Raw genomic sequence first — 13,416 nt, forward strand, 5'->3', positions numbered from 1 at the left:
GGACCATTTGGGTGGTATGTCTTGTTGTGCCTAATCTCCACAGTACTCCTTGGAGAGGTCTTGACATGACAAGGTAGGCATGTCAGCTGCCCCAAGCTCCACAGCCCTGGGTTCTAATCCTGAAGATTCTTACACCTGTTCTCCTGAGTCCCTGTGTTTTCTTCTCCTCCCCACCACCCTATCTTATGGCTCTCAGCATGCTGATCTGTAGCCTCTTCCTAACAGCCGAAGAGCAAGTCAGCAGACTTGTAAATTCAACAGAGCAATGTTCTGCAGGATTGGGGCCTAAAATCTCAGCTTTGGTAAAAAAATGAAATTGCCATCCCACAAGAATTTCCAAATTTCATTTAGTCCTCACTCAGAAAAAAGCATTTTCTGATGGAAAAGCATTTTATTGGGAAATTTTCAACCAGCTGTAGCATCAACAAGCTAAAGAACGAAAAGGAAGTCTTTGTTTCTTTCATAGGGTATGTACTACAACATTTATGGCATCTTGCAAAGGACTGTGTGCTGGATACTGGCCACCAGGGCCAGCTTTAAACCAATTCCTCCAATTCCCCAGAATGGGGCCCACGCCTTAGGCGTCTTTTTAATTTTTTTTTACTCACCTGGCGGCGGGTGGTGTCTGCTCCGGGGCTTCAGCAGCGGGGAGGTCCTTCGGTGCGGTGGAAGACCCAGAGCGGACCCCCCACCCCAAAGTGCCGCCAAAGCTCCAGACCGCCACCGGGTATTCGAATCGGGCCCCGCCTTTCATAAAGGCAGCCCTGCTGGCCACTAAAATTACATTTATGGCATTTAATCTCATTCTGTAAAATTTGTGAGTTTGCTTCATGAAAACTGACACTTTTTCAGAAAAAAAAAATTCAGCCTAATTCTAGCAGGACTGGGTGAATGATATGAAATAGCTGGTTTAAGGTACCGTGCATAAAGTGTTCGAAACATGAAGAACTCAACTGTAGACACACTCTAGCAATCCACTTACAGCAGAATGAAAACCTTGAAGATTAGGTGTGAGTACAGGATATTGGACTCCAGGATGCCGCTCGATCCTTCTCATTACTTCTGTGTGATCTGCCATCTTAAATACATAAATATTTTGCATTTATTTTTCAGTTATACTAATTAACAATTATCTACTGACTCTATTTTATGAATTTAAGGATGGACGCAATTCTGCTTTGTCATAAGGTCATATAATAGCAGAAATAATACATTACAGCAGAGCACTGACTGCATTACACTGGGCTTTGTCTTGATTATGCATACAGTTAATGAAAAAAGTATGATCGATAGCTAGAAATTTGAAAAACATACATGTCTGAGAAAAAAATAAGATTCTATGAAATATAAAAGTTTCTGTGTTTATTTTTATTTTGATAATCCATAAAATACAATATTCACTCAAATAAGGAAGCCAAGATTTAAGAGAGACATCGGTGGTGACGTGTCATGTAATTTAGGCTTCATTAGATTTATAAAGAAAGCTACTTCGTTATATAGAATTATCATAAATACTACAAAAAAGCCTATAATTTTCAGGCTAGTATATAAATGTTAACCCCTTTGTTTTACTAAGGCATTCATCATGAGAATGGGATCTGTCTGTGAGTTTAAACTTTTCCTCAAGCTTCCACGTCATAATCTTCTCCTTATTAGCGCAATTTATTACTATGTAAATTATTCTAATTTAATAAACAGAGGATTATGATGTCAGGTGTAGACAAGGTGCAGCAGCAGATGAAGCCTAAGGAACAAAGATCCTATTGTCAAACAAAAGCCTTTGGGTAAAATTTTCAAAAGCATCTAAGTGACACAGGAGCCCAAATCTCACTGAAAGTTCATGGGACTTAGGCACTTCTCAAAATTTATCCCCTTAATAATAAAATAGTGAAGAGAATTATAGACTATAGAAATGTGTGCAGAATTATTCCTAAATATTATTAATTCAAATATCTAAAACTAATTAAGTTCATGGCTCTATTCTCTTTGTGCTCTAATAGCTCAGCAAGGAATTTCCTGAGTGGTGTAAAAGGCTATATAACAGCTTCTACAGCAATTTTTCCTCCTGTTCCCCCACATAAAAGGTTTTTCTGGGCAAGCCAAGGGCAGAAGGAAGCATGACAGGACTGTTCAGTGTGATTAGGAACATCCCTTACATTGTTCTAAATTACACTCTGACCTGGATTGGCCACTGGTCAACCCCCGCAGGATCAGGGGAGAGGAAAGGTAAGTTTGGACAGACCTAAGGCCCAATAGGCTTACAGTCAAAGATTCATAGTCATTCATTTGCCAGTTTCTTGTTTGCAGAAAGAAGGCACAAACTAAGGAATTATTCTGTAAATCTAAGTAAAACATTTTGGTATATATTTGGCCAAATTCTGGTTTAAGATGCTCAAGTACATTCCCATTGACACAACTCTAATGAGAGCTGCAATGAGAATCTAGAGACAGAATTGGCTCCCTTAAGGGACAATTAATTCTCTTACCTACATTTATTAAGTTACCCTTTCTGTCCTCTGCGTCACTATTCACTCCAAGTCAGCCCAAATGCCAGGAGAGAAAGGTGACTTTTAGTATTCTAAGTTCAGTATTGGCATACAGCAGCTGCTGAATTCTTAGCCTAGCTCTACCCCTGACTCAGTGTATTACAATTAGAGCTAGTCGGAAAACTTATGCCAGAAGGTTTTTTCATTAGTATTTGCTGATTTGTCAAAAAGTAAACATTTTGTGCAGATGGTTATAATTTCGATCAAGTTCTAACAGAACCCAGACAGAGTTATGGCAGAAACTTGCTGTTTTTCCTGCCAGATTGCCTGCCCTGCTCCTTGGCAGCCCATCTGCTAGGGAGTTGAACTTTCAGGGTCCATGGTTTCCACCATGCATACTGGCTCGGAATCCAGGGCTTCCAGAGTCCTAGGTCCTGAGGCAGCTGCCAGGTGGACCAGCCTGGAGCCACGGCTCCATTCCTTTTCATGGATAATTTCAAAATTTGAGGTTTTATTCCAAATAAAAATGAAACCAAATTTTAAAATACTGAAATCCTCCATGAAATGGAATACCTTTCTCCACCTTGCTCTACTGCAAGTCACTCAATCACAGCAAGCCAAGTTCTACAGTGGGAGCCAGAGTGATTAGAAATGTGAACAAAAAAATCAAATTAGCTTGCATTTTCAATTTGAATCTCATCAATCTGGTGCATGTCTTCACCATTTTGTCCTTTTTCCATTTGAAAATCACCCCCTCCCAATGTTAGGAATGGAAAAATTATTATGTCAGTTTTTACTTTCTTGCTTTTACAACATCCATTAGAAAGAGTAACAAGTAGTGGCAGTAGTGTTAGATAATTGCCACAGTACAAACATTATTTTTGTGAATGACAGTGTTCATTATAGCTCATTATTATCTTTTCCAAGATACACCGATGTGGTGGGATATGTCTGACATTCAAATGTTTTCTGTTAGAATAGAGAGAGAAATTCTTCCTTCAAATTAAGATAGGCTTACAGCATTCCTTTATTCATATCAGCATGAAGATTTCCAGCTATACACTTTAGAAAATCCTATTTACACAGAAATCATAGCTTATCACTCCAAAAACACAGTCAAGATCGGGCATTATCAGATATGCTATTGGGGGGTACTGTGCCCCACTATTATCACTTATCTCGAATAGCTCCCCATGGGTACAGGATGTTAACAACAGGCACTATATCAATTCAGCAGTTGACTAGGCTCTCACATTTGGGGTCATTCTTCAGCTTCCACTTAGTCATATTGTCACCAGTTGTTACCATCCCAACTCTCACTCCATTAAGAGTACATTTCATTTGAGCTCAGAGCCTGGAGAGAGTTGTTCTGAAGGAACCAGGTTCTCCAAGATCAATGGGATTTCCTGCCATTTTATTTCTCTGTCACCTTCCATAGTGGTATTTTGTGGTCAGGGATTTTCAGAAGTAAAGCTCTTTCTCGACTTCAGCCTCTTGGGTGGTATAATGTGTCCATACAGCGGGTGTCTTTGATGATGCACCTCTTTTTGTCTTTTCTTATTACTAAACATATCACACTTCACTGATGGCAGTGCAATCCTTCTGGGGCAGGATAGCAACAGTGTGGGAGTCAGTATCACACTCCCTGAGATGATCTTGCAGGATTAAGTTCAGTATCAATTTTGTGGGTATGGCTTGAACATGACCATACTGCAGTGCAGTACTCCACAGCAGAGTAACTGAGCAAGACTGGTTGCTTGGAGTTTTTAGGGGTCAGCTCTCCATTTTGTGTTGGCCAGTTTCTAGAGTACACAATTCCTGGAGCTCACTTACTTGTTCAGCTTCTTGATGTGCTCTTTGAACATCAGCATTTGATGTAATGTGACCCCACGGTAGACCAGATGTTCATAATGCTCAAGGATTGTGCCTTCTCACAACGTATGGGTATTTTACTTGGCCATACAGTGTTTCAGGTGGAAGACACACACCTAATTGTAACATCATGGAAAGTCCTGTTCTGACTGCAGGGTACATGTTGTGCATAGATGCTAATGAGAATAAGAGGAACTAAGAACTAAGAGGAATATCTCTATGAAAAATGAGGCACCCCAAAATTCATGGGGTGTGGAAGTACAGATAAGGAAAAGAGGTTTGAAACCCTAATGCATACACATAAGATGTTAGGTGTGGTCAGAACAACAAGATAAAGAGGTTCTCTAGTTAAAAGTGGGAAGACCCAAGGGACAACCCCAATGGATAACCCCACAGGAAACCCTAGCAGGGACCCCCCCCCTCTATCGATGCTCATCTATTGAGAGGGCCATCATACCCTAAAATATCTTTGAGGATGTGAGTATGACTTAGTGATTGCATGGGTTTTTGTAAGATTTGTATATGCATGGGTAATTGAGACTTTACTTATTGCTTTAATGAAACTTGTAGTACAGGTTAGACTTTGTACTTACGATTATGTCTGTGGTCACTATCCTTGGACTTCACATATTTCTAGAGCCTCCAAATTTGAGACAAGCACCAGAGGTAATATTCATTCTATTGAGCTTGAAACTTAGCAGCAGGAGCTAATCCAGGGTAGTTTAATACAAAATTACTAAATTCAATTTAAATAAATAATAAGGTTACAGTAAGGATAGTGGTCAGTAACTTTTTGTACAGTTAGGGTATTAATGTACTTTGAGCAGTGCAACCACTTGGAACTCATTCCACAGCCTGGGTATCTGCACTGTCTTGTGAAAGAATTAAAGAAGTCAGGAAACCACTCCTGTGCTCTTGTCCTAAAGTGACCCAATAGTTCATTAGATATACATCGAGTCCTGCTGCCTTTTCACTTTCCAGGGATTTCATGGCAACAGTCAGCTCCCTGGTGTTGAGTTGCTCATTGTGGACTTTGCTGTCTCTGAGGAGCGAGCAAAGTTCCTGCTTAACTTGTTTTGCTTTGTGCTTTGCAGACTGGTTTACCATTTAGGATGAAATGGTTTGTGACACGGTTGGGGGAGACTTCGACAATGAGCTTTGGTTGTTGTCCATCAGGGTTCAGCTTGAGAATGGTGGTTCATGCTTTTATACAATTATGGCACAGGTTTGTTCTTTCAATCAGCTCCCTCCAAGGGTAGCATCACTCCTTTCTGATCTGTCTCAGAAACATTTCCCCAAGCCCAATTTTTTCTTCACCAAAGGGATCCAAGTCAAACAGTTCTGAATATCGTTTCCATTCTGGCTTGTGTTTTTCTAAAAGACCAGGTATATTTAGTGTCCTACAGCCCCTAGGGATGTGCTTTGGGGCAGTTTTCCACATGAGGGAGACATATTCTCCATAGTAGTTGTGTGACAAAGAAATATTACAGTTGGATCCATCCAATTCAGAGGAAAAGCCTTACCACTCAGCCTTTACCATAATGCTGAAAGCAAATTCCACATCTCCTGAAATACTTGACTGTTATCACACTCTTACTGACTGGGAGATATGGAAAATAGCTGAGTATTGTAAAATTCTAGAACGTATTTGGCAAGAGTAATGATGTTTTCATAATTTCAAAATGGATATTTCTTTGAGAAATAAAATGTGCTCGCTCTATATTTCTAAAGCCAGATGTTCAGATTGTTGGTCTCTGTTGGCTCAGACTCTTTGCAGCATCTGGCTGTCATGCTTCAGTTTTCCCCTCTTCCAGCTGGGGGGCCACAATCAATCAGTGATATAGGGTTCAGTCCTTCATACTAACCTAGATAAAACAGTTCTTCTCCTTCCAAGGATCAACAAAACATGTCCAAACTAAACAAACTAGTTCATCCAGTTCTTTCAAAGCTTTCTGGTCTTTTTTTGCCCAGTTAATGCAGGGTTCTCCATTTTAGTCATCCTTTTCCAAACCCCCTCTGTAGGCTTTATAACTCAACAGCCCTTTTTCCCCCTACAAGGCTGGATGTCAGTCCGTCCCTTCTCTGGTGGAGCAGCAATGGTGTATGGGATCACAGTACCTCTTTTTAACACAGGTTTAAAACAGGGTTGAGAGTGTGTGCTGAAAGTCAAACTGAAGCTAGATTTAAATGGCACCAAAATCTTAAAAGCTGTTGTGCGATTTCATCTAAAATGGAAGAACTCTCATTTTATTGGCTGTTCTCACAAAATGTGCTGGATTGCATCTGAACAGGCTCTTTACTGGTTTGGAATCTGAAGGACTCCTGAGATTCGAGCGAAGGAGGGTCAAATTTGAGATTCCAGTTCTAATTTTAACACTGGAAACACAAATTATAGTTTATAAAAATTGCCAAAATGTATGTTAATTCTTTAATAAAACATGAATTAAGGATATGATCCTGGCAGGTGGAGAGGAAATTGAGTGTACACAGCACATTGCAGGAGACTCTCAGCACTTTCCACATTACATCCTTAGTCTGTATGAAAACCAGGATGGATGAGATATTTATTTTACAGCTTCATGAAGTTGTAAGGCAAAAGCAGTGCTAGTAGGGCCCTATACAGTAAGTCGCATGAATGCATAGATCCAACTTTAATCCACTGATTATGATTAATGAAGCATAATCATTACCCCCCACAACATCCTCTTCTCAAAACTCATTTGTTGCATGAGTCCCATATCATAAGCTCCATCAAATTTTGTTTTGGTGAAGAAAATGAGATATAAAAAAACAGATGCATATTTTTGGTTTCCCACTGGGAAAATATATCCTGAAAAATGTAGCACAAACACATGAAACAACAGCCTCCTCAAATTTAACCCCAAATACATGCCTTTGCAGAAGTAAATATAGGGCTCCAAAGTGTTTAATAGATTCGCACATCATTTACATGTACCCATGCCCGTAATTTATTCCATGTCAGGGGCAGGATGTTGGTGCTAGGCAATCTATTTATAATAGCTTCTACATGAAGTCAATGAGTATAACAACCTAATGTGTGATAATCACCTAAAAGCACACTTGGTGATATCTTATTGCTTTAAGAACAAACTTTCAGTCCTTAATTAAATAAAACAAGATCTTCATTTTTCAGACCTTTGAAGCCAAATGTTTAATGCTAAATACTGTAACTAATCCCACACCTTAAAAATCATTGCATGATTTAAAATATATTTAACAAAATGAAATGACACTGATTCAAGCTGTACAAAACTGCTTGTTCCAAATAATGTTTCATGTATTATATTTGTCCCCTTGCTATTTTTCCTGTAAGAAGAATCTTATTTTAACAAATTGCATTTTATTACATTTAACATTTAAATAAAATATTTTCCAGATTTTATTTTAGAATATGCTTTTTAATGAGAGTATTTATCATTTTTGGCCATTTAGATTATAGGTATGGGATCCTGTTTTATATGGCATCTTGCTACTGTGGAACTTTTTCTTTTGACTTTTTTCAGTCATAAATTCCCTGCCAAGCAAAACAGTGGAAGGGAAATCATAAAAGAACTTTAAAATACTAAAAAAAGAAATAAGTGAATGAGTGATCTAAACATAACCGGGAGTTCTATTCCCATGACCTATGACAAGAAAAAAGAAAGGGGAAAAAGAAAAGACATAATCAAGACTGCACTCCATCTCTAAGCAATACAACCTTATCATTTAAACCAAAACTATTTTAAACATCATATAAGCCATTAAAAGAAAATATTCAGACTTGAATTTGAGATAAGAAGGAATTTTTCTTTTTTCTGAATCTGACAAGTCTGAGCTAAATTTGCTATTCTAAAGGTCTCATGGGAAAAGGAAAGAATTAAACACACACAAGAAAAAGAAATAGACCTATGTTTGCCTTAGGCTTCGCAGGTTGACATTAAAAACCTCTGTTATTGTCTGACGGTGTAACTATCAATGTGTGATGGTACAGTGCATGGTGAGCTACAATAAAAGCTTTTTATGTGAACAATTAAGAAAGTGTACTGCAAACTTGAGCTAGATTATGTAACCAGCAGGCTACCCAGAAGAACCCATCGCAGTGGAGAAGACCAGGAGGCATTATGCCAATGTCCCCTGGGGTCTCCTGTTGCTCTGGCATGGAGGGAATAATTTGTGACACACCTTTAGAGGTACAACATACTCCCTGCTGGTCAGCACACAGGGGTAGAACCATGGTCATACCAAGTTTCTCCCAGAGGAACATCTGGCATGGAACCCCTGCACTTCCTGGCGCACTCACAGCTGTGATGTGGATAGCTCTTACATGGCATGGCCTTACAAGGCAGGGGAGAATCCTTACTCCTTCAACTCCCCTACTGGGATACTTAATGGCTAGGCATAATCCAAATGGAAATATTTTTCACACATTTTAACAGACAATATGCAGCAAAAACAATATATCAAAACTTATAATCGTCTCCCTCTCACTTCTATGATTTTCAAGTATTTATCATTCTAGTGCAATGTAAAATACCCCTGGTTAAAATGCTCTGTGTACTGTCCTTCACTAAATTCTGTTTGCATGGACGATGAATATTGCACTAGTTGCAATGCTATTTCTGCTCTGTTTAAATTTGTAGAATGAAATAAAGGTTAATTAAAATAATAATAATAATAATATTAAACATTTTAGACTTAGAAAGTTTTAAAAAATGCTTGATATACCTATGCATGTATTTAATTTACATAAGCATAAACAATTAAATGCACAAAGTCTGATTACCATGAACAATCAAACAATCACAGATGCAAAAATACAACTGTATTTCTACATGGAATGACTGGGACTGCATGTGTTAAATAGATGAGTGCATTCACAAATGGCTAGACACATAATTGATCATTTGTACATGCAATTACTTGACATGTGTACGCAATCAGATTAATTGCACTCAGAAATTATAAATTCAACTTTGCCTGTATTTTTGGCATGTAAGTATGTAATAAAGTTTCTGTAACTAAGTTTAAGACATATAAATCATAATTGATTTTCTTCAGCTTTAACTGTAGCAGCAATCAACTGTAGTGGGAGCTGAGGATGCTTAGCATCTTTTGGAAGGTACTCAGTACCCCTCAAGATCAGGACTTAATCTACAGTATCAAACCTTGGGCAAAATCCTGTCTCCATTGAAGACAACTGGAGGTTTTTTTTGTTGCTGCTGGTACATAGCAAAAGTAGCATATAACATATACATTATAACTGCTGTTGAATAACCTCCATATGGCCATAGACAGATGCCAAATATCTATAGTGATACCAATAGATCTTTAGTTCTGGAGCCTTACAGTTCCATCCATCTGAGAAAAACAAGTGCCTACTTTAAAAGATCTCAGCATGATTCATTGCATGCCAGACAGGAAGGGCCAGATTTTTAAAGGTAGTTGCATCTTTAGCTGCCTAAATACCTTTAAAAAATTAGCTCGAAATTCCCTGTGGACCAGGAGGAATTTAAGGCTTTAGAACTATAGAAGGGATCTCACCGCAGCAGCTAATTTTACAAAACACAGTAGATGAGCACATTTGTACTCTCTTACGTGTAATTATTACCTAGAGTGTGAGAAAACTCAACTGCTTTGACTCTTCTGATAATTAATTTCATTTCTGAATAGTGCGGCATGTAAACTGAAACAGTTCTCAATTGTGTGCATTTTACCTACCTGAGGTACCCACTTTGATGAAACAAAACTGGTTGCTTCTATTACAGACAAGCCTGCTTTGGAAAGTCGGTTGATTAACTCAATTTTGATATCTGTGGGAACTGTAACCTATGGATATGGAAGCATTTCACTGTAAAATATGTCATACAATAAGTACCTTTTGCAAATAAAACACCCACAGTACAAAATAAGCATCCACACTTTGTTTAAAGTAATTAACCATGACCACATACTCTTCTACTTATGTGCAAGCAGTGGGTAGCAAACACACAATGGCCCAAGAAGCAGTGTGCATGCGCCCACTCTATTCTCCACCCCTTCCCTGGAGTCTGAAGAAACCATTCCATGAGAACACTGTACACAGGTGGCTTGACAAGAGACGGCAGAGGTGGGGATAAAGCGTCCCACAGATGAGTGGAGACCCAAGAAGCAATCACCGTATACAGCCTGGTCCACTGGGAGGAAGAAAGCCAAAAAAAAACCTACAGTAATAATTTTCCCATGATCATATTAACGCTCCAGCCATGGTGAGGTACACCATGCTGCCTATGGAAAGGGATGTTGGGTTATGTTTGGGAACCATTGCATTTGGGTCCAATTTTACATGGCTCAACTTTATTCCCACTACATTAGGCCATCATCCAGTTCCCATCCCAGCCATCAGGTGGAAGATAAGGTAGAAACAGAAATCTTGCACAGTTTATGGCAATTTATTTTTCTTCTCCCATAGGCCACTCTTCAGGAAGGATGATAGAGCCTTAATTTATTAATGCAGCATTTAAGGTGCTGATCAGGGATCAGTGCCACAGAGTGCTAGGCATTTCCTGCACCAAAGCATTTTCAATCTAGGTTATGACATCATAAAGCTGATGGACAAAACAAATGGGAGGAGTAGAGATGGAAGATGGTGCAATAGTAAAGCAAGCATATCTCAACACAACAAAACAGTCAACTAAATAGGTGAAAAAGGATTAAAAATTATGACATGTAAATTGTACATAATGATAAGCATCCACATGAAACTTGCAAAAATGGATGGTGACATAAATTACCTTTTCATTTTGTAATCCGTCTCTTGGCCCAACTTCTACAATTTTAACATAGTCAGGAAGTCCAGATATTTGAAATTCCTGAAACACAAGATGATAGATTCACTATTAAATAAAAATACATGTTTAACATATTATCAGCTTTATCATTGCTTCTTGTAAACCCGGGTATGAAGTCATTTTATCAACAGCAAAGGAAACATACCTGCGGGATGCCTTTAAAAAAATTCTGTGGGGCCATGTGTTGAATACCTTGGATGGGGGATGATGTGAAGGAACAGAGTTTATTTGCATGCATTTTCCATTTCTCTATCACCATCATAAATTATTATTAATTATTATTAATTATTATTATTAATAATCAGAATGTATTTATTTAAATGAACATTGTACTTTATGGCACAAGACATATTTCCTATGTTAAAAAGCTTACAAACAAAGGGCCCAATCCTGAAAACATTTATGTATGTGACCCCAACTGAATAATGTGTGTAAATGTTTGCAAGATTGAGCCATACATCAGACAAGACTGAGACACACAAATCAAGGGGAGGTGGGGTGAAGGGGGAGGTGGGGTGAAGAGATTATTAATGATGACATAGAAGGAGGACATGCTGGAAGAGGTAAATTTTCAAAAGGATTTAAAAGAAAATAGGAAAGGTACTTGCCAGACAAGAAGAAAAAGTTTACAGGTGTAAGAGCAGATTAAAAAGGTGGAAAGCTGAGGTGGGAAGAGGAGAGAAAGGCAGCAATAAGGTCAAAAGACTAAGGAAAACTATAAGGAGTAGAATGGGGAGTAAAGAGAATGTGGGGCACAAAAGCAGATGGAGGGTAATGAAATTTCCCTTGTTTGTTATTTGGCTGGTCTGATACTGAATCAACTGGAAAGGTGCGGAGCTATTGTAATTAAGACTCTACGTAATTAAATATTCACAGGACATTTTGAAATGGTTTTACACCAATTTAGGAATAAAAGCTGTACGCCTTTAAAAACAGTTCAAATGGTTAAATTTGGGCATAATACTACAGACCCATTTGGGGCAAGGATAGTGTGGAAGCACATGGTACTGTCAAGAGATCTGAGAGACACTGTGCTCTCTGCACCTCATTGAATGCAGTCCAATTCAAAGTGTTCACTTCCACAGTTAAAGCCCTCTATGAGATTAATTCTTGCTGCTTGAGAGAATGCCACTCCCTCCATGGCCTCCCATGACCGCTAAGTTCTACTAAACTAGAACAATGAAACTGTGGACCAACAGAGGAAGGCTCATGAATACAGGAGAGACAACTTTCACAGAAAGCAGATCTAGACTTGAGAAGTCACTCTTGCAAAGAATTAAAAAAACCTAACTTCACAGCATTCACTACTAGACATAAAACTCATCTTTCAATCCAGTCTTATTTGCATTGTCACTGCAGTTTCAACCTAGTGACCGAGAACTTCTATTTTCCAGTGAAGCATTGGAAAGAGACACAGTAATATACCTTTACAGCATCATCATATTGTCTCCCACTGACTTCAGTGGATACTGTGTGCATATGTGGCCCACAGATTATATTAAACTCACTGAGGTAATATGCACAATCATGACAAAAGTACAATAAAAAATCAATGCATTTAGTGTACATTTATCTGAGCACTGTAAAAAAAGAAATAGAAAAAAGCTGTATAGCATCTATGAGATAACATTCAACATCTGATGAGCTAAAGTTTTGTTGGCCCATGCTGAGCCCACACTCACTGAGAATATAAACCTATTTAAATTTGAAGGTAAAACTTTCACATCTGCAGCATATTGTTTTTCTTTTTTAAAAAAAGTTCTTTTCACAAATATGGCAAGACTTCAGCAGAAAGGGCATACATCTGGGTATTTTCATGATTATCAGGTAATTGTTACATGACAAATGCCACAGCTGAGCTATGAATAAACTGTGACTATAGATGAAAATAAGAATTAAAATGAATTAAGTGAACTGAACCTTATATTTAGTGCATGACAAATTTTCATAAAACTTTGGTTGCCATATTTTTTTCATTCTATGAGCCAAATCCTGTAAATCCTTATTCAAGGGTCAGTCCTAGAACCAATCCTATTCAATTTATTCATAAATGATCTGGAGAAAGGGGTAAACAGTGAGGTGGCAAAGTTTGCAGATGATATTAAACTACTCAAGATAGTTAAGACCAAAGCAGATCGTGAAGAACTTCAAAAAGATCTCACAAAACTAAGTGATTGGGCAACAAAATGGCAAATGAAATTTAATGTGGATAAATGTAAAGTAAGGCATAT

At 38.2% G+C, this 13,416-nt stretch overlaps 1 protein-coding gene across 3 annotated transcripts in view; it reads right to left on the reverse strand.

Annotated features, from left to right (window-relative positions):
- HMGCLL1 (3-hydroxy-3-methylglutaryl-CoA lyase like 1) overlaps positions 1–13,416 on the reverse strand; it is a 95,814-nt gene that overhangs the window by 56,043 nt on the left and 26,355 nt on the right. For all 3 annotated transcript variants that reach the window (XM_032771110.1, XM_032771111.1, XM_032771109.1), the window contains exons 2-4: positions 11,129–11,206; positions 10,077–10,184; positions 983–1,078 (exon numbers count right to left, since the gene is read on the reverse strand). In XM_032771110.1, the coding sequence (XP_032627001.1) occupies positions 983–1,078; positions 10,077–10,184; positions 11,129–11,206 (282 nt within the window). The remainder of the gene's footprint in view (positions 1–982; positions 1,079–10,076; positions 10,185–11,128; positions 11,207–13,416) is intronic.

The sequence above is a fragment of the Chelonoidis abingdonii genome, chromosome 3 (assembly GCF_003597395.2).
Source record: "Chelonoidis abingdonii isolate Lonesome George chromosome 3, CheloAbing_2.0, whole genome shotgun sequence".
Taxonomy (NCBI): domain Eukaryota; kingdom Metazoa; phylum Chordata; order Testudines; family Testudinidae; genus Chelonoidis; species Chelonoidis abingdonii.